This window comes from Thunnus maccoyii, chromosome 21 (assembly GCF_910596095.1).
Source record: "Thunnus maccoyii chromosome 21, fThuMac1.1, whole genome shotgun sequence".
NCBI classification, from domain to species: domain Eukaryota; kingdom Metazoa; phylum Chordata; class Actinopteri; order Scombriformes; family Scombridae; genus Thunnus; species Thunnus maccoyii.
In genome coordinates, this window is record NC_056553.1 from 12,840,130 (window position 1) to 12,857,369 (window position 17,240).

At 42.0% G+C, this 17,240-nt stretch overlaps 2 protein-coding genes across 2 annotated transcripts; one reads left to right on the forward strand and one right to left on the reverse strand.

Moving 5' to 3' along the window:
- Positions 1-285: 285 nt before the first annotated feature.
- spice1 (spindle and centriole associated protein 1) lies at positions 286-7,594 on the reverse strand. The gene is made up of 18 exons (XM_042399313.1): positions 7,392-7,594; positions 7,069-7,164; positions 5,720-5,767; positions 5,331-5,471; positions 5,093-5,195; positions 4,721-4,839; positions 4,457-4,545; positions 4,141-4,283; positions 3,886-4,011; positions 3,498-3,772; positions 3,088-3,219; positions 2,839-2,965; positions 2,585-2,686; positions 2,035-2,477; positions 1,031-1,235; positions 869-947; positions 587-653; positions 286-479 (listed from the first exon to the last, which is right to left on the reverse strand). Exons 2-18 carry the CDS (start codon positions 7,162-7,164, stop codon positions 423-425), a joined length of 2,352 nt encoding a protein of 783 aa, XP_042255247.1. The 5' UTR covers positions 7,392-7,594; the 3' UTR covers positions 286-422.
- Positions 7,595-10,207: 2,613 nt separating this feature from the next.
- Positions 10,208-17,223, forward strand: LOC121888276 (protein shisa-2). Its single transcript, XM_042399714.1, has 2 exons — positions 10,208-10,680; positions 15,084-17,223. Exons 1-2 carry the CDS (start codon positions 10,377-10,379, stop codon positions 15,650-15,652), a joined length of 873 nt encoding a protein of 290 aa, XP_042255648.1. The 5' UTR covers positions 10,208-10,376; the 3' UTR covers positions 15,653-17,223.
- The last annotated feature ends 17 nt before the right edge of the window (positions 17,224-17,240 follow it).

Consider the following 17,240-nt stretch of genomic DNA (forward strand, 5'->3'; position numbering starts at 1 on the left):
AGGCCTCTGATTTTTCTTTTGTTTCTTCAATATGCACTTCTGTTCTCCTGAAGAACTACAAACAGATTTTGATGTGTAAAGTCTTCACCAACATGGGCACCTTAATCCTTCTAAAGCTGCATGTTTACACATTTTGCACATTCCAACCATGATTTAATAATAAAGTTACTCTAGTGCTCTCTCTCTCTCTCTATATATATAAAGAAATGTAAACAAACAAGTATCTACAGTGTCATTCCTAATGTCAAAGATTTCTAGATTCCTTTATAAAAAACAAAAACTGTGTCGGACAAAAAACAGGGTTTAATTTTAAAATTCATCACGTTTAATTCAGTCATTTAAAAACATGTGGATAAAATACTAAAAACCAGATTTTACTAAAATTTCCTCAGCTTCAGGTTGAACTGTTACTCTTCTTCTTGTCATCGTACATGAGCGGACAAGGCAAACCAGCCTTCTCGCTCTCTCCGCTTCTCCACCTGTTGTAGAAAAGGAAAGGATGTTTTTTTTTTAGATCCAAATAATACTATTTTGATGAAAACTAAGAACATCCATGTAATTCTATACTCTTTTTGTGCATCTGTACCTGTGTGTTGCCGTCACTGGCTTCTCCTCTAAAACTTGGGGAAGAAGACGCTTCAGAACCAGCTGATCTGCAGCACAGAAATAATCATGTATAACGGACAGTGTGTGACATTCACAAATACATGTACCAGTCAGCCATGTCCTGACTGTAAACATCCAGTTTATGAGTGATGTTAACATGAGGAACTACATGAAAAATGTAAAAGAATGTGTAAATCCAACGTGAAAAATGCACGCCAACACCTCACTATAAACGTCTCTCTCACCCAGCTGACCTACTCACCGTCTCTCGGCACCACCAGCCTTGAACAGGGGCTGCTGTGAAGGCATCAGCACAGACACCTCTGGACTTCCTCCTCCAGCTGAGAATGATATGATACAAGGATTTATAAGTCATCAGTACTCAAACAGCCAGACAGCAACATGCCGGGTTGATCCTAAGTACCTGCTGTGTGCGGGCTGAAGGAGGAGGGAGGGACGGGGGAGACAGAGGGGGAAACTTTGGCTGAAACACTTTGCTTCTGCTGCTCAATAAGCTCCAGCAGTCGACCCCTGGCTGCTGCACTTTGCCTGTTCAGCTCGAGGAGGCGCTGTTGCACACTGCTCACACTGGTCACGCTGCTCACACTGAGGGTGTCATAAGCCGTCACCTAACACAGACACAAATACTGTGTGAATGTGGATTATCATCACTTAAAACTGATTACTGGGGCTTCCTGGAGCCTTAGTACAGTATTACGATCATCCAGGTTTGGATCTGACCTCTCTCTCTCAATCCTCTCTGTGTGTTTGTTGCGTTTCAAAGCATCTTATACAGAAAGGCTAAAAGCAAAAATGACTACAGGTCTATCTATGAGCACAATTTCTGTAGATCTGGTGGGGCAACAAAAAAAAATCTCCTCTTATTTAGTTTTGAGAAAAAAAGTTTCAATGGAGGAAAGATTAATGGAGACTAAGATTAATTCTGTTCTCTATTATCCTTTAGATGATAAATTGAGATGATTACTTACATGTGTACTATAACTAGCATTTTCTTTTGATTTCTTTAATTAGACATTTTCAAAACACTTAACATGGACTTTGAAAGAGAAGCATGTAATCTTCATAAGCCACAACATTAAAGAGAAGAATATTTTGTGGTAAAATTTATTTACAAAGCTTTCTTTGAACATATGGCCAATCACATAGATTACTTCCCCTGTAGTTAGTTGTATATATATTTTTGGGTATTTGTATATTATTGTATAATGATTATAAGTATTCACTACACTTTTGTTATCTTTCTCCTCAAAGTATCAAATCTTATTTTCCTATTTTATTGCTATCTTGTTTCTTCACTTGCTGTTCTGAAACCTGCCCCAAAACAAATTTCCTGTATACATGAACTTGGTGAATTAAGTCTGACTCTGATTCTGATGTGAGCTGCCACCTGGAGAGGCTCAGTCTCACCTGATTAGTCTGTTGCTCTCCTTCAGCAGCCTGGATGTGCGGGCTCCGTCTCTCTGTGCTCCTGGACGCTGAAATCCTTCTCTCACCAACACTTTGAGGTGTGACTCTGCCTGAACTGCTGCAGGAGCTCGACCGTTGTCTCTGCTCCCCACTACTACTGTTAGGCGATCCTCCGGTGCCTGACCCGACGCTCTTCGCCTGGCTGAGCTGTGCTCTGATCAGTTCGTTCTGTCTGCTCAGCTGAGCGATCTCAGCCAGCATGACCTCTGGAGAGAGCTGTGAGCTGAAAGGGTCGGAGGTCAGTGATAGTGAGGAAGTGGAAGGCAGACTGGTGAGAGGCAGGCTGGTGAGGCTGGAGGCCGAGCTGTGGATCTTTAGGTCCTTGCAGGAATGCAGGATATCTACAGCAGGAAGCTCCTGATGCAGTGGCACAGGATGAGTCACTGTGGAAGAGGAAGAAGGGCAAAAATATGCTTCTTTCAGTGAACTAAGTGAGGATGACATGGGCATATGGCTGAAATTAGATAATAACTAAAAAGAATCAGGTTACCAGGAATTTGTTGCCAGTTGTCTCTCTGTTGAGGTGGGGAGAGCAGAACAGCAGGAGGAACAGAAGCTTGTGTTCGCTCAGGAACAGGTGCAGACTGACAAACTGTACAGACAAGTGAAAACCAATTATTCACCATTTACCGCACTAGTATCCATGCACAGACTTACACACACACACACACACACACACACACACACACACACACACACACACACACACACACACACACACACACACACACACACTGTATGAACCTGCAGCTTTGATGTCAGATTCTTGGGGTGGATAAATGTGTCCCCCCATTTGTCCAAGTCCCCCCATTGCTAACACCACTGTGTCCAACTTCTGCTCCAGCTCTGCTGTCCGCTGCTGCAACTCTGCCTAAAGAGAAAACGAGATAAAAAATAAACATTGACAACTTCTTCCTTCATACATGATCCATCAACACAGTAGGAATCTGGACAATATACTAGCGTCAGACTGTAAGTTACCCTCCGCCTCACCTGCATGGCGGCAGCCTCTTCCCTCAGAGTCATGGTCTCAGCAGTAAGAGCATCAATCAGCCCCCGCTGCTCTCTCAGCTTCTCCTCCAGTCTTCTTCTCTCCAGAGTCTCATTCTGAACTTCTTCTTCTCTCTAACAACGAGAGAATGAGATGAGTTAAATATATGTAATGAAATCAAGAATGTACGAGCATAATGTCAGACATCAAGGCGATAAGCAGTAACAGCTTTACTCTCAAATGATTTCATACTATAATCTTTAAAATCTCCCATGATTAAGTTTCAAGAGGCAAACAGTAGCACAAGGCCTCCATGAGCAAAGCCGGTTTTGTCCAGCCTTGTCTGTCCTTGTGTACAGTATGTCTTTAAGAGTGTTTAATAAAAAAGACTGCATTGGATCTGTTTCAGTACCTGTTTGATGAGGTGCACTACGCGCCCTAAAGTGGAGACCAAAGCGACAGAGAATCCAGTGAGGCCTTGCTTTCTGTGCTTTTTTGGACTCTGTGCTGACTCTGCTACTGTTTCAGGACTCAAAGAATCCAAGTCAGCCTCCACCTGACCCAACATGGTCTGAAGCAGGCCCAGACTGGACTGGTCCCCGCTGAGGGAAGCAACAGAGGAGGCATCTAGCTCTGAACTCTTAGAAACACACCTCCTAGTCCTGGTGGTGCGACTACTGATCCTGCCTGAAAAACACATTCAGAAAAAAATAAAACATATGCTAAACATTTGACGATGATGACTCATTTAGTCTCATATGACTTTCATGAGTATTTTAAAGGGACCTTCCTGATATTACCTGAGTTGTTGAGAGGCAGCTCAGGGTTCAGAACTTGAGAAACCATGACTGATGGTTCCTCCTTGGCTTCCTCTGACTGACTCTGTCTGGACCGAACACGCTGAACAGCCACTGTGGCGTTTAGAGCTGCAACAAGGTCACACATGATAAAAAGTATATTATTACTGGTGGATTGTTTTAATAGCTGCATGAAACAAATAATCTTGAAAGTTTTCTGATCAATTCTATACACTTAAATAAGCTCATCAGTTCTACCTGTTTGGTCTGGTGCTCTGCCTGATGTGCAGGGAGTTACAGGAACATCATCTCTGTGTCTCTGGTCAGAGATTGGACGATGGACTTTCTGCCGCTGCACCGTTCTACTTTGAGTCTTTGCCTTCATTTTCCGTAAATTCGTCCTGCAAAGAAAAGCAACATGAACAACGTCAGCAGGGTTTGACACTTCAGTAACAATCAATTATTAAGATATTTCCCTCCTTACAAGGAGCCACCAGTCAAGTCTCTTATCTTATCATATCTTATCTTAGATTGTGCTGGAGGGTGACACGGTTTATCTTGTAGGCATTAGTACCTTTGGACGACATTATAGTCTGAACTGCCAGCATGACAAGTATCTTCATCACTGTAGTCTTCCTCTGAAGCTTCTAGTTCATTGAGAGCCTGAAATGAGCCATATGACACACGCAAACATGTAAGCAATGTCCTAGAAAAAAATGGAAGTAATACACTCAGACATACATCACATTACTATTAAGGAAAATAACAAATACATTGATCAAAGTTGGTAGAGACATGCAGTACAAATGTATACATAACATCATCTTAACACACTTGCCTGTTGGTCCATCATAGACTGGCTGAGGAGCGACAGCTGAGTTGGAGGATCTGGCCTCTGGAGAACAGGCAGTGCAGAGTCAAAGTCACAGTTTGGAGCCATGGTCACACTGGGATGCCCTGTGGAAACAAACAAACATACTGTATACAACTGCAGGAGAACATTAAAGCTCAGGAAGAATAAAGAGAAATATCTGCATTAACATCTAATTTTGTTGGAAAGTCAAACTATATTGTTCAAAAGGGGGTCCGTTTTTAATAGAAATAAACTATAAGCAGAGGACTAGAATGGACTCCATGTTATTTTTTACATCTTTGATCCTCTTCACAATGCATCTGTGTATCTAAGGAACAAAGCAAATAAGATTGCTACCAGTCTGCCTGCGTGGAGCATCTCCAAACAAGTCTTTGACCACAGCCATGGCTCTATCAGAGCGGGCCAGCACATCTTGCAGGAGCAGCTGGTCAGAAAAAACCTGCAGCGATACAAAACAGTACCATCACCAGCAGCAAAGACACTGTGATCAACTCAGTATAGGGCAGCAACATCGAGTGAGCACAAAAAACTGTTAAAGTAACAGTGAAATCATCATCATCACACAAACACACACCTCCCTGATGATGCTGAGGCTGGCCTGGTCCAGAGGTGCTGGACTCCCAGCATGTCTGAGACGGGATTTCAAGGCTCTCTCTCTCAGCTCCCACTGAGCCGCTGCCTTGTTGTGGGACTTGTGAATCTCATGCCGATGACTCTGAAGTGAAAGGAAAAAATTAGACTTTCATCTATAAACATTTATCCATTAATCTAACTACACGTTGAGATAGTTTATTTAAAAGAATATAGTCTGTATAATGACAGATGCCTTCTACAAGGTAAAAAAATCCCAAATAATATTGTAATGAGTGCTCATTCATAAGGAATAGTATGAGATGAAACATGTACACATATAACATCAAAAAAGCACCATTCACACTACAAGCAGATGGTCAAACATCTTACCAGCTCTGCAGCCGTCAGCTTGTGCACAGACAGGTCATTGACGGTGCTCTGAAACCAACAACACACAGCTGTCATTACTACTACTGTAACTGTTCAGTGTTTCATTGTTTTAAAAATCAATATATAGTTTGTACACGGGTGGAAGAAGAGTAGTAGCAGCTCCTACTCAACTCGTATTGAAAACTTCACCTGTAGATAAAAGGCAGCTCTTCTTAAGGCTGTTCTGGATAGGAATTACTGCCTAACTACTCTCCACTAAAATGATGCTCTCAAAATGTAGATATAGCTAATCAATAAGAAACCCTGATTCTGTTGAGCCATCACTAATAACCCAGATATTTATTGATGCTTATAATTTAAAAAAATATTAAAAGGCAGCATATGCAAATTATACAAACAAGGGCTTCACCTCAATTAATAAAAATTCAACCAATAAGGCAGCAGCAGCGCTCGGAAAAGGAAGCTAATATATCAATATCAGAGGAAGTGTGGCTTCAAGCATGGGAAACCGAGTCTACTTCCACTTACTCCTTGTTTTGGAGCAATTTCTGCCCCAAAAACCTGATCTGTTTCTTCATTACTCCCAAGCAAAAATCCAAATTAACTCAGCACCCCTGCTGCAGGGCGTATGGATCAGTTTCAGTGGACCATGCACATATTTTTTGGTCCTGTTCATGTATGTAGCCTAAAGCCTTGAGAAGAAAGGAATGAAGTGGGCCATTTAGTTTCAGAGATTCTGGACGTGAAATCTGATTTCTCTTTCACCTTGTTGTGCCTTGGAAATATTCCCAAAGGTCTCAGTAAAAGTGACACATAGATTTTGAAGATTATTATGGCCGTGTGTAAAAAAACAATTACAAAATGCTCCAGAGGAACCCTCCCACCACTGCCCTTCTTATCAACATAATCTGCTCAATTCACTCCATGGAAAACATGACTTTTACCCTTTGACTTCAAAAAGAGAAGAAAATGGGATTGCTATAATCCTGGATTTTTAGCTAGTAATCTTTTTGTCTATCTGAGCCCTTTTCAATGCATTATAAACTGTACCTGTGCTCTTTTCTTTTACAGATTGTGCTGTCTTGTCCCAAACCCCATCTGTTTGTTTGTTTTTTTAATGTAGTGATATTCTTTATCAAAAAAGGATGTCTTCCAGATTACTTTATGAAGGATAAAGACTCACAGCAAACAAAGGAAGAATACCCTCCAAATTGTGCAGCATAACTGTAGGCTACTTCATACTGGCTTAAAGTGTATCCCAAAAAAGTACAAGTACATGACCAGCTCCACCAGTGTAAACTACATAGTTAGCTTTTTTTCAGCGGGGGGGGACAGCTGTCTGTACTCACCACCCACTCTCTTTTGGGAGCAGCTGCCTTCTTGGAGCGCACAGGCCTTTTTCCTTTGGTGTGTTGTTGAGGACGCCCAATTCTCACAAATGACATCTGTTTACAGAAAGTATAAAAAGATTAGTCCTGTGGCTTCAGTGTTGTTTTGTAACGTGTTGTACGTTTATACTTAGCAAGTATAATACATACATATATAATATATATATATAAATATATATATAATGTATATTTGTGTTCATTGGGCCAGGCTTGTGCAGCTTTTCTTAACGGTAAGTTAGCTGAAATGTGATATAACGTTAGCCAAAATTTGAAAAAGCACTTACGTTTTCCGTTGTGAAGGCCCGGTTAGTTGTAAGAAAGGCGCCCCTGTTTATTTATGAGCCTGACACCTTCACTATAAAGCTAACGAACCTTCACAGAGAGTTGAATTAGGAAAGAAATATCCCGTTCAGTTTGTTGTGTCTGTGACAGTTTTTCAACAGTTGCGCGCCACTTCCTGTGCTGTTGCCACGGACACCGCTTGCACCACAGTGGAGCATGACGGGAAATGGAGTAAAAGGGCAATAATCAGTGTTGCAGTGGTGGAAAAAGTAGTCAGACCCTTTACTCATTTTACCAATTTTTCAAATAACAGGCTCCCTTACCTATTTTACCCATTTTGCCTATTTTTCGAGTAACACCCCACCCCCATTACTGAAGTAAAAGTACCAATGCAGCAATGTAAAAATACTCAATCACAAGTAAAAGTCCTGCATGAAGAATCCCACTCAAGTAAAAGTACATAAGTGCAGCAAAACGTACTTTAAGTATTGCAGTAAAAGTAGTGGTTTGGTCCCTCTGACTGAAATATTATTATATATGACATAATTAGATTATTAATACTGAAGCATCAGTGTGTAAGTAGCATGTTACTGTTGTAGCTGCTGGAGGTGGAGCTATTTTGAACTACTTGATATACAGTTAGGGTCACCAGATAAATCTGAGGGGTCGTGAGATGATTAATGGGAGAGGAAAGAACAAAAAAAACAAAGTTCTGATACACAAATCTGTTTTCAGTTTTTAATTTTTTTCTCTAATCTTTGACATTTGGTGAAATATTGGATCATTTGAACATTTATTGAAATGAAACCATGTGAGAAGTTTAGAGGGAGAAATCACTATTTGGTGGAACTGTTAACAACTTATAGACATCTGAAATGTGACCCACGACTACACACTGCTTTTTGTAAAACGTCAAAAGCCGAAAAGGTTGGAAACCATTGATTTCATCTTTAACAATGTGTTGTATTTTAAAAGCTCGTTATATTATCCATTGTGTCAAATCTTCATCTGAAAAGTAACTAAAGCTGTCAGTGGAAGTATAAAGTAGCATCAAATGGAAATACTCAATTAAAGTACCTCAAAATTGTACTTAACTACAGTAATTTAGCAAATGTATGTTACTTTTCACCACTGCAGTGTGGTGAGAAGTATTCACATCTTTAATTGAGGTAAAAGTAACAATAAGACAATGTAAAAATACTCTTGTAGCCTACAGCTAAAGTCCAACATTCAAATGTACATTCATGTAAAAGTGCAGAAGTATCAGCAAAATGTACCTAAGTATGACATTTAAAGTACTCGACTATATTAACATATAATTATATTATTATCAATGTTGCATTAATAGACAGTCAGCATTTAATGTGTAGCTATAGTCGACGTTGAGCTAGTTTAATCCATAACAATGTATAATCGGCCTATTTCAGTAAACTAATCACATATTATGTACTGTAGGCCTATGTAAAATATGCAAAGTAAACATAGCAGTTATATAAATGTAGTTGAGTATTTGTAGTATAAAATAGCTTAGCATTAAATTAAGTTCCAATATCCCACAACTGTAATTTATATCAGGCCTACTTAATTAAATATGGCTCCTCTTAGTCACATTTCACCACTGGTAATAATAACAGTAATGTCTAGAAAACAAATGTGAATGTCAGGCCTAACTAGGGCTTCATGGTCTGTTACTATTATGTATTATGTGCTATTATGTAGCCATTCATTCAATCTTGCATCCGGAGATGATTGCCAGATGTTTGCTCCTTTGCAAACATCTGGAAACACCACTAGATGGCAATGTCAACATGCAGATCCCCTGTGGGTGAGTGGAGAAGAGGAATGCTTCCAGATGCAGAGCCAAACGGCTTAAAGACTCAGCTGCTCTTCACCAGAACAAAACGGAAAGATATTCAGGAACAAAGCTCGAATTGAAGAGAACTTTGTTGATGCCGTGACAAGACATGAACAATAGTTTGCGGGAAATACACAAAAGCGCAAAAAAAAAAAAAAAAAAAAAAAAGTAAGTAGTGGTTGACAGATGTGTAGGTGATCACGATGAAGGCTTGTATTGACAGTGATTGACAGCAAATGCATCCATAATTGACAATTAGTGTCACCAATCGAAAACATTTCTAAAGTTTCATGTAAACTGGAGATAAAGATGAAAAAAGATGGTTTGGAAGCAAAAGCAGGTGCTCATTTTATTGTGCGTTTCGGGATTTATTTAAAGGCTTGAACCGGACGTTGTGTGTTATTCTTTACATCTTGACACTGATAATTACTGTAATATGGAGGTGGTGAGTATTTGCATCTGACTTTTTTTTACACGCCCCTCTCTCTGTGACGCAGAGTAGGATAGACTCTGCGCGCTTTAGTTCAATCAGGCTAGACTGGCCCAGACCTGGTTCACTGACTTTTGACGCTCAACAATGCGGACCACGCCACAAAAGTTTGAAAAGTTTTCTTTGCGCACGGGGCTGGCGGTCAGAGGACTCAGGATAGACTGCAGCTGTGCGCCCATGGATCAGGCTACAAGTGTTGGTTTCTCTGCATCCCTGTGGAAAGTCATTTGAAGAGTGAAGAGGAGACATGAGCAGCCTCCCTGCAGTGCCAAAGGAGATCATTTAGTCTTTCCATACTGGATTTAACCCGTGGCTTTGACGGTTTACAGCTGGAATCTATATAGTACTATATAATTTGTGTGACCATTCAATAGTATAAGTGAGTGTTTTGTACAACTAGAGGATAATCACCTACACGGCGGAGTCGTTTTTGGAGACTTGGATCTGAATTACGCACGGGATTGCTCTAACAAATGACAGCTTCTAAGTGGTTTCTTACCCTCTCACTTCACCCCCTCAACTTCCTTTATCGCACTCTTCCACCGTATCACCTCTCTCACCGGGTCAGACGCGGGGATTGAAAGCCTCTCCGTCTCTCTCTCCCAGTGCGCCAGCGTGCGGCCGCGGGCCACCTGGCCGAGGATGTGGGGAGGAGGTTTCCCTATGTCCGTCACCGTGATTGTGACTCTACTCCTGGTCATTATCGACGTGAAAGCCAGCGGGGAGTATTGCCACGGCTGGCACGACTCTCAGGGAGTCTGGAAAGAAGGGTTCCAGTGCCCGGAGAAGATCGATGCAGAGGACGCGATCATCTGCTGCGGGAAGTGCGAGCTGCGCTACTGCTGCTCCAGCACGGACGCACGGCTGGATCAGGGGAGCTGCGACAACGACCGACAGGCTCAGGAGCCCGGGACAGAGAGCAAAGAGAACAAGGACTCCGGTGCAGGTATTAGCCTATAATTTCTTTGAGTTTACATGTTAACCCAACCCTGCTGCAACCACTTCTACCACAAATAATACTACTTACGTGCTTAAAACAAATAAATCCTGGATGTATATTGAATGCAAATGCGAAATGCAACGAAAAAAAGACATAAATAAGAAAAAATGTATAATAGCTAAATTTAAAAAGTGATGCAGTGACTCTGCTGGCTTGAATGTGTTGACAGGTTGTTTTAGAGTGTGGTGACTGTCACAGTAAATGCCTATAATCCCTTTTATAGACTTCATTGTTATTTATGAGAAAGAAAGACTGAGAAGTATGTCAAAGACAATGAATCAACTAAAACTAATTGAGCTGTTGCTTCAGTGTTGTGTCTCCCTTCACTTCAGATTCCAAATTAATTTAATTGGAAGTATCTTAGAAACCACAATAGCAACACAGTGTTGACGCCATGCCCAAAGCGCATGCACAAGAAGTCTTAAATTTGATATTGTGAAGTGCAGGCCTATTACAGGGTTCAGTTTCCTCTCGTAAACCCAACAGACCCACAGTATCTCCCTGTTAAGAGGTTCATCTACTGCCTGTCCCGGTTGGCAACGACAGCTGCACAGGAGACAGCAGACTCCTCCAAAAAACCAGTTAACTGCGCTCACAAATGGCAAACTGTGCCGTGCTGCACTTTATAAATAGCCGTGTTTGTTCTGGCCTGTAACAGTGCAGAGGGGCCGGGCTCAGATCACGCTGTCCCCACGGGGATCAAGTTTGGACTTGACCGGATCTTGGACAGTGGCTCACCAAAAGGCGCTGACAGCTCTGTTCATAAAAAACACAAATCGCGTTATGTATCATTTCCTTCCAGACTCGTGGATTCCCTCTCCCATCGTCAAGATCCCCCTCTATTCCCCTGCTGCAGTCTCTCTGGTGTCTGTGGGCTTTCTAGGGATTCACACTCAGACCTGCTTTAATCAAGACAGCCATATATACACATGTAACCTGCATTTAACAGAGGCATCATTACCAAAACCACAGCAAAACATTAAACCAATACTTTCCAACTTATCTGGTGGATTAGGTGACAAAACACACATTTTCTTCCCCTTCATCATTGCTTACATTCCCATAAGTTAATCTACCAGAAAGCCTCTTGAAGCTGCATCATAACGTAAATAAAAGATGAACAAGGAGATAAGTGCACCCCGAAAAAATGGAGCAAATATTGAACATCAGAGAAAAAGGCAACACAGGCTTTACTTCATATTTCCCTGGGGGATATTATGCCCTCTCTTGGACCTCCAGCTATAATCTGTCATTTGCTAAGACTATCATGCCTTATCACAGCAGGAAGAGGTATATACATTTCATTCATTGGCCTCCAGCCAAAATAACTTAAAGAAAAGCAGCTTTTTTTTCCTCTCTAAGAAGAAAGAAAGTGTGTTTTTTTAATGCACAGCCCAGCTCTGTTGCATTTTATTCATTTTTCATATGCTTGCAGCCTATTAATCATCCAGCAAAGATACACACTGTGATGTCAATGAATAACAGGCAGGAAATTATTAATGTGCTCAACATGAAGAAACATATGGTATTTAGGAATAGGAGAATGCCCGTGGGATAGCTGAGGGAGAGACAAGGGAGAGTCCAGCCAGCCAAACCAGCCAGCCACAAAGACTGTGCCCAAAACAAGAGCTTAGTAGAGGGGGCTGCTGTTACTGCAGCATGGCTGCCACAGCTCAACTGCAGCAACAGGTGTGGAAGAGTGACAAGGAACAATAGGAGTGTTTCAACCCCCATGTGCACCAAAAAGTGATTTCTGTGCTGAGAAAATCACACAGTAGCAGGAGGTACAGACATAAAGTGTTTTTTTTAAATGTTGTAAGCAGTCAAGTCCTGAATTTGTCAAAGTGAGAACAGTAGTGGAGAGTAGCTATGTATGTTTACTCAAGTGCTCTGCATAAGTACAATTTTGAGGTACTTTAGTTAAGTATTTCCATTTTATGCAACTTTATACTTCCACTTCCCTACATTTCAGAAAGAAATACTCTACTTTTTACTCTGCTACATTTATCTGGAAGCTTGTCGCTCATTACTTGATTTAGATATTACATTAAAAACATATTACATTAAAAACATATAATGAGCTTATAAAATACAATATTACATCAGTGTTTCCCAGTTTTGTCATGAGACCTTTTACAAAAAAAGCAGTTTCTGGCTCGAGCTCCTCACGTTTTAGATATCTGAGTTGTTAGCAGTTCCACTAAGATTGATTTCCCCTCTAAACTTTTCAGATGGTTTCATTTCATTAACCGTTCAAGGCCCAAAGAAGTAAAATTATCCAACACGCAGACACAAACAGACACAGAAAAACATAAACAAAGATTAAGATTCTTCTTTGCTACCTCATTAATCAATTCATGACCTCTAAGATTTATCTTGTGACCCTTTGCAGAGGAGTCAATCCCTATGTTGGGAAAAAACTGGACTAATTTACATCACATTATATAAATTACTTAAAACTACCTCCACCTCAACCAGCTACAGCAGTAAAATGCTACTTAATCATCGACGTATCAGTAAAAATCTAATAATGTCATATCTGATAAAGGTTTCAGCTGTTTTACTTTTGATACTTTCAGTAAACTTCTGTACTTCTACTTAAGCTGGAGTTTGAATGCATGACTATTACTTGTACTAGTCCCTCTTCCACCCCTGTGCACACTGAACTTTAAGTGTTTTTTTTTTTTCCCTTCATCGCTGATTTACAGTGCAGCATTTTGGACTCTGCATTGAAAGCAGGGATGAAGTAACACAAGAAGAAGTTTTTTTGCAATTACTAATCCTCATCAGCCTTGCAGTGGAAACGGAGATGTTGAGGTGGAGGCCATATAAGTGCAGGAAAAGAGGGCAGTGAAAAGGCTCCCTGGGACATTTCTGCTCTTTTTTTGTAACTTATATATGTGTGTTTCCATAACACACTTATAGAAAGAGTCCCTGTTAAAACCTGTTTATTGGAAGGTGTGTGGATGTGAGGTACCTCTGAAGTTGACACCGCTTCTTGTCAAAAGGGAAATGGGTCAAGGTCCTAGTTTGTTTCATGTCACCCTCTCTTGGCCTCCTTTGCCACCAGCCTGTGTGTTTTGCCACTTGGACCTCCAGCTTTTAGCAGGTCTCAAACAGTAATCCTTTTAATACCTGGCTACTTTTGATGAGCATTTTGAAACGTTTCTCAAGGCCGTATGGATGTATTTCAAAGAACCCAGAGACAAAAGGAAACTGGAGCCAGTTGCTGCCTCTCTCTCGTTGGCATACAGTTACACCTCCGAACACACGGGCACATTCAAAGCGGAAAATAACTACACCCTGTGGGAACAATAAAACACAACTAATCACTTATAGTGTAACATGGCCGTTATTGTGTTTGCAAGGTGTCTGTGAGAGCGAGCATGGGAATGGACATTTGAGGGAAACACCTCGGGAGTGACCTCATCTTGCCTGTTGCCCCATTTGTGCCAACAATGTCCGCTAGTTTGCGCCTTCGCCATTAGTACAGTTAGAGCAAAAAAATATGATTCTTTTTAAAGGAAAGTTATTGTTGATCATGTTTCAAGGTTGTTGTTGGAGCTTATCCTGCTCACTTATCAAGTTTAAAGACATCCAACTGGAACTGAGATCCTCATGACTTCATAAAATGATGCTCTTATTGGTAGATTTGTAAGTTTTATACAAGCCCATTGTTGGGAGTATGATTTGCTGGTTTAAATATAAAGACAGAAAAGGTCAGTGAGAAGGAATGGGCTCGCTCCTTTGATTTAAAGAGCTGAATAACCTCCCATTCAGCTACATTAAATCAGTCAACTTTAATACCCTTCTTTAAGCAGAAGCCAAGTACTGTAGTTCAACTTGAGTAACTTATTTTCAAAGGGCTGGTCATAAATAGCCGAAGAAAAAGAGGGGTCACAAATATCTGCTGGCAGCCTGGCTTAAGAATGTCACCCATGCAAACATACACACATACACACACGCACAAGCACACACACATACACACACACACACATGGGTGCAGGGTCGAGGAGGTTGTAGACACAGCAGGGCGCTGAGGATTAAAACAGATCAAAACAAAGTTAATAACTGCTAATGAGAGCCCGAGGCTCCCTGGGGACCCAATCCCAGTGTACCTTCCATTCTTCTACTCTAGTCCAAACACTCTTCTCTGCACAGTCTTTTGTTTCACTGTCTTACCCAATCTCCCCTCACATGTAGGAGCTTTGCCTGTGCAGAGAAGCAAGACATGTGAATGTGCGCCGGTATTTCTTTGAAGTTAAACCTTCACTTAGAAGTCAATATTTTGCCACAAAAGCATCTCTGTGAGCTGCTATTTAAAGTGTTCTCTTTTTCTTTCTCTGTAGTGCCCATCTATGTGCCGTTCTTGATCGTGGGCTCGGTGTTTGTGGCTTTCATCCTGGTGGGTTCTGTGGTTGCTGTGTGCTGCTGCCGCTGCCTCCGACCCAAACAGGAGCTGTCATCAGGAGGGGCATCAGGAGGCGGTGCCAGCGGTGGGCGCCTCCTGGAAACCATTCCCATGATGTCCAGCGCGGGCACCTCTAGAGGCTCATCCTCCCGCCAGTCCAGCACAGCCACTTCGTCCAGCTCCTCTGCCCCGCCCGCTGCCTCCCGCCCCGCTGCCCCTCTCATGCGGGCGCAGGCCTCCTGCTGCCTGCCCCCTGACGCCAGCGTCTTCGTCAACATGCCCACCAACTTCTCTGTACTCAACTGCCAGCAGGCCACCCAAATCATGCCTCATCAGGGACAGTTCCTACACCCGCAATACATCGGCTACGCCCACCCCGTGGCCCCTGCCGCAGCATTCCTGGACCCCACCCAGGGAGGATACAGACCCCTGCAGTCCCCCTGTCCTCCTCCCACCGGTGGGTCCAGTGTCACCAGTGACCAGAAATACCCTCCAGTGACTGTGTGATGAGGGGGCCAACCTGCAGACCACTCTGCCACTTTGTTGTGAAGACTAACTTGTGAAGTTTAACCTGTGCGGGCTGCGCCTGAGACCTTCAGTGGACACTGCCAGAGTGGAAAAGGAAAGGCAAGAGTCAGACTCACATGAAGGACTCATAAAGCCGTTACTGGCAGCAGGGCCTGCTCTGCTATTGTGAGTGGTGTGTGTCTGTTTAGTGTGTCATATGATCTCTTGGCAAGTTGGAATGAGCTAAGCTCAGCCTACGATGGGGTAAGATGGATGCATAAACAACTGCATAATGGTGGGTTACACAGCCCAGATGGGTAATAATGCACAGCTCAGTGCAGCCTGCAGCTCAAATAAAGACTGTGCATGTGTTTGTGTTTGCATGTATGTGTATGTGAGAGAGAGAAAGAAAAGATTTGTTGGTTTATATGTGTAGGAATGAGTGATGACTGGGTGATTTATAGCGGTGAACTGTATGTAAAGTGGATATTCAAGCAAAAAAAAGAATTATGACCACATGCTGTGTTTATGCCATGTGCACATCTGCACTTGTGAATGATTGTGAATGGTATACAATACAGAATATGTTTGTTTGCGTTTAAAGTATGAGGAAATGAAGCATGTGAAAAGATGTTTGTACTGTACGTGTGTGAAGTGTGGAGGGATGTGGTCGTATGAGTAACTGTGAGTTAACTGCATGTAATGGGAAATGCAGGTGGTGTGATGTGAAAGGCAGTCACAATCTCCCTGTAGACCATTTAAACTCTAATGAAGTGAACACAGGACACAGACTGTAACACTCCACCCTACTATATAACCCCCCTCCTGCCACCCAAAAAGAAAAACCCCCCCCCCACAAAAAACAAAAAAATACTGCCCCAACTGCCCTGAGCGGAAACACACTCAGACCCCAAAAATGAAAATATTCATGCAAGGCTGGCAGTTAATGTACCTAAGAAGTGTGAGTGTGTGACATAGAGAGGGAGTGAGAGGCAGTCCTCTGAAGATTAGAGTTAATTATACAACGAAAACTCTGCCAAATACCCCCTTCACTTCTCTCCTGTGAGAGGTGTGTGTGTGTATGTGTGTGTGTGTATTTAACACTCCCACAGTTCAGTGCATTAGCTGAGGGCACGGGTAGCTCCAGGGCAGCTTTGAGTCACTATTTTCCACATAAGAAAGGAACAGAAATGGCAGTTACTGGTTGTTCATGTGAGAAAAAAAACGAAAAAAAAAAAAAAAACGGAGTGAAAGTTTTGTCAGCCATTCTGTGTACTGTTGTGCAGCTGGGTCTGTAACACGACTGGTAACTCAGTAACATGCAACTTCAGGAATGTGCTGCTCCACTGAGCGTGCAGCCAAAGATGTCCCATAGTGCTGAAACTGGTACGTCTGTGTACCTCATCTGTATTCCGAGCACAGTGTCTGTAAGATACAGTAGGCAGCTTGTGTGCGATAAAATAAGAACATCTGTAAAATGGTGGATTCATTTAGGTCCGATGTGTTTGCTCCCTGTGAAATACAGTGATTTGATGATGCAGGAATGACATTTTTCATATGAATTTGAGAAAATAAACAACTTTTAAAA

Coding starts and splice junctions, on each gene's coding strand:
- LOC121888276 (XM_042399714.1), top strand. CDS start 10,377: ATGTGGGGAGGAGGTTTCCCTATGTCCGTCACCGTGATTGTGACTCTA. Junction 10,681..15,083: donor GAACAAGGACTCCGGTGCAG/GTATTAGCCTAT, acceptor CTTTCTCTGTAG/TGCCCATCTATGTGCCGTTC.
- spice1 (XM_042399313.1), bottom strand. CDS start 7,164: ATGTCATTTGTGAGAATTGGGCGTCCTCAACAACACACCAAAGGAAAA. Junction 5,768..7,068: donor CTCCCAAAAGAGAGTGGGTG/GTGAGTACAGAC, acceptor TGTTGGTTTCAG/AGCACCGTCAATGACCTGTC. Junction 3,220..3,497: donor TAGTGCACCTCATCAAACAG/GTACTGAAACAG, acceptor TCTCGTTGTTAG/AGAGAAGAAGAAGTTCAGAA.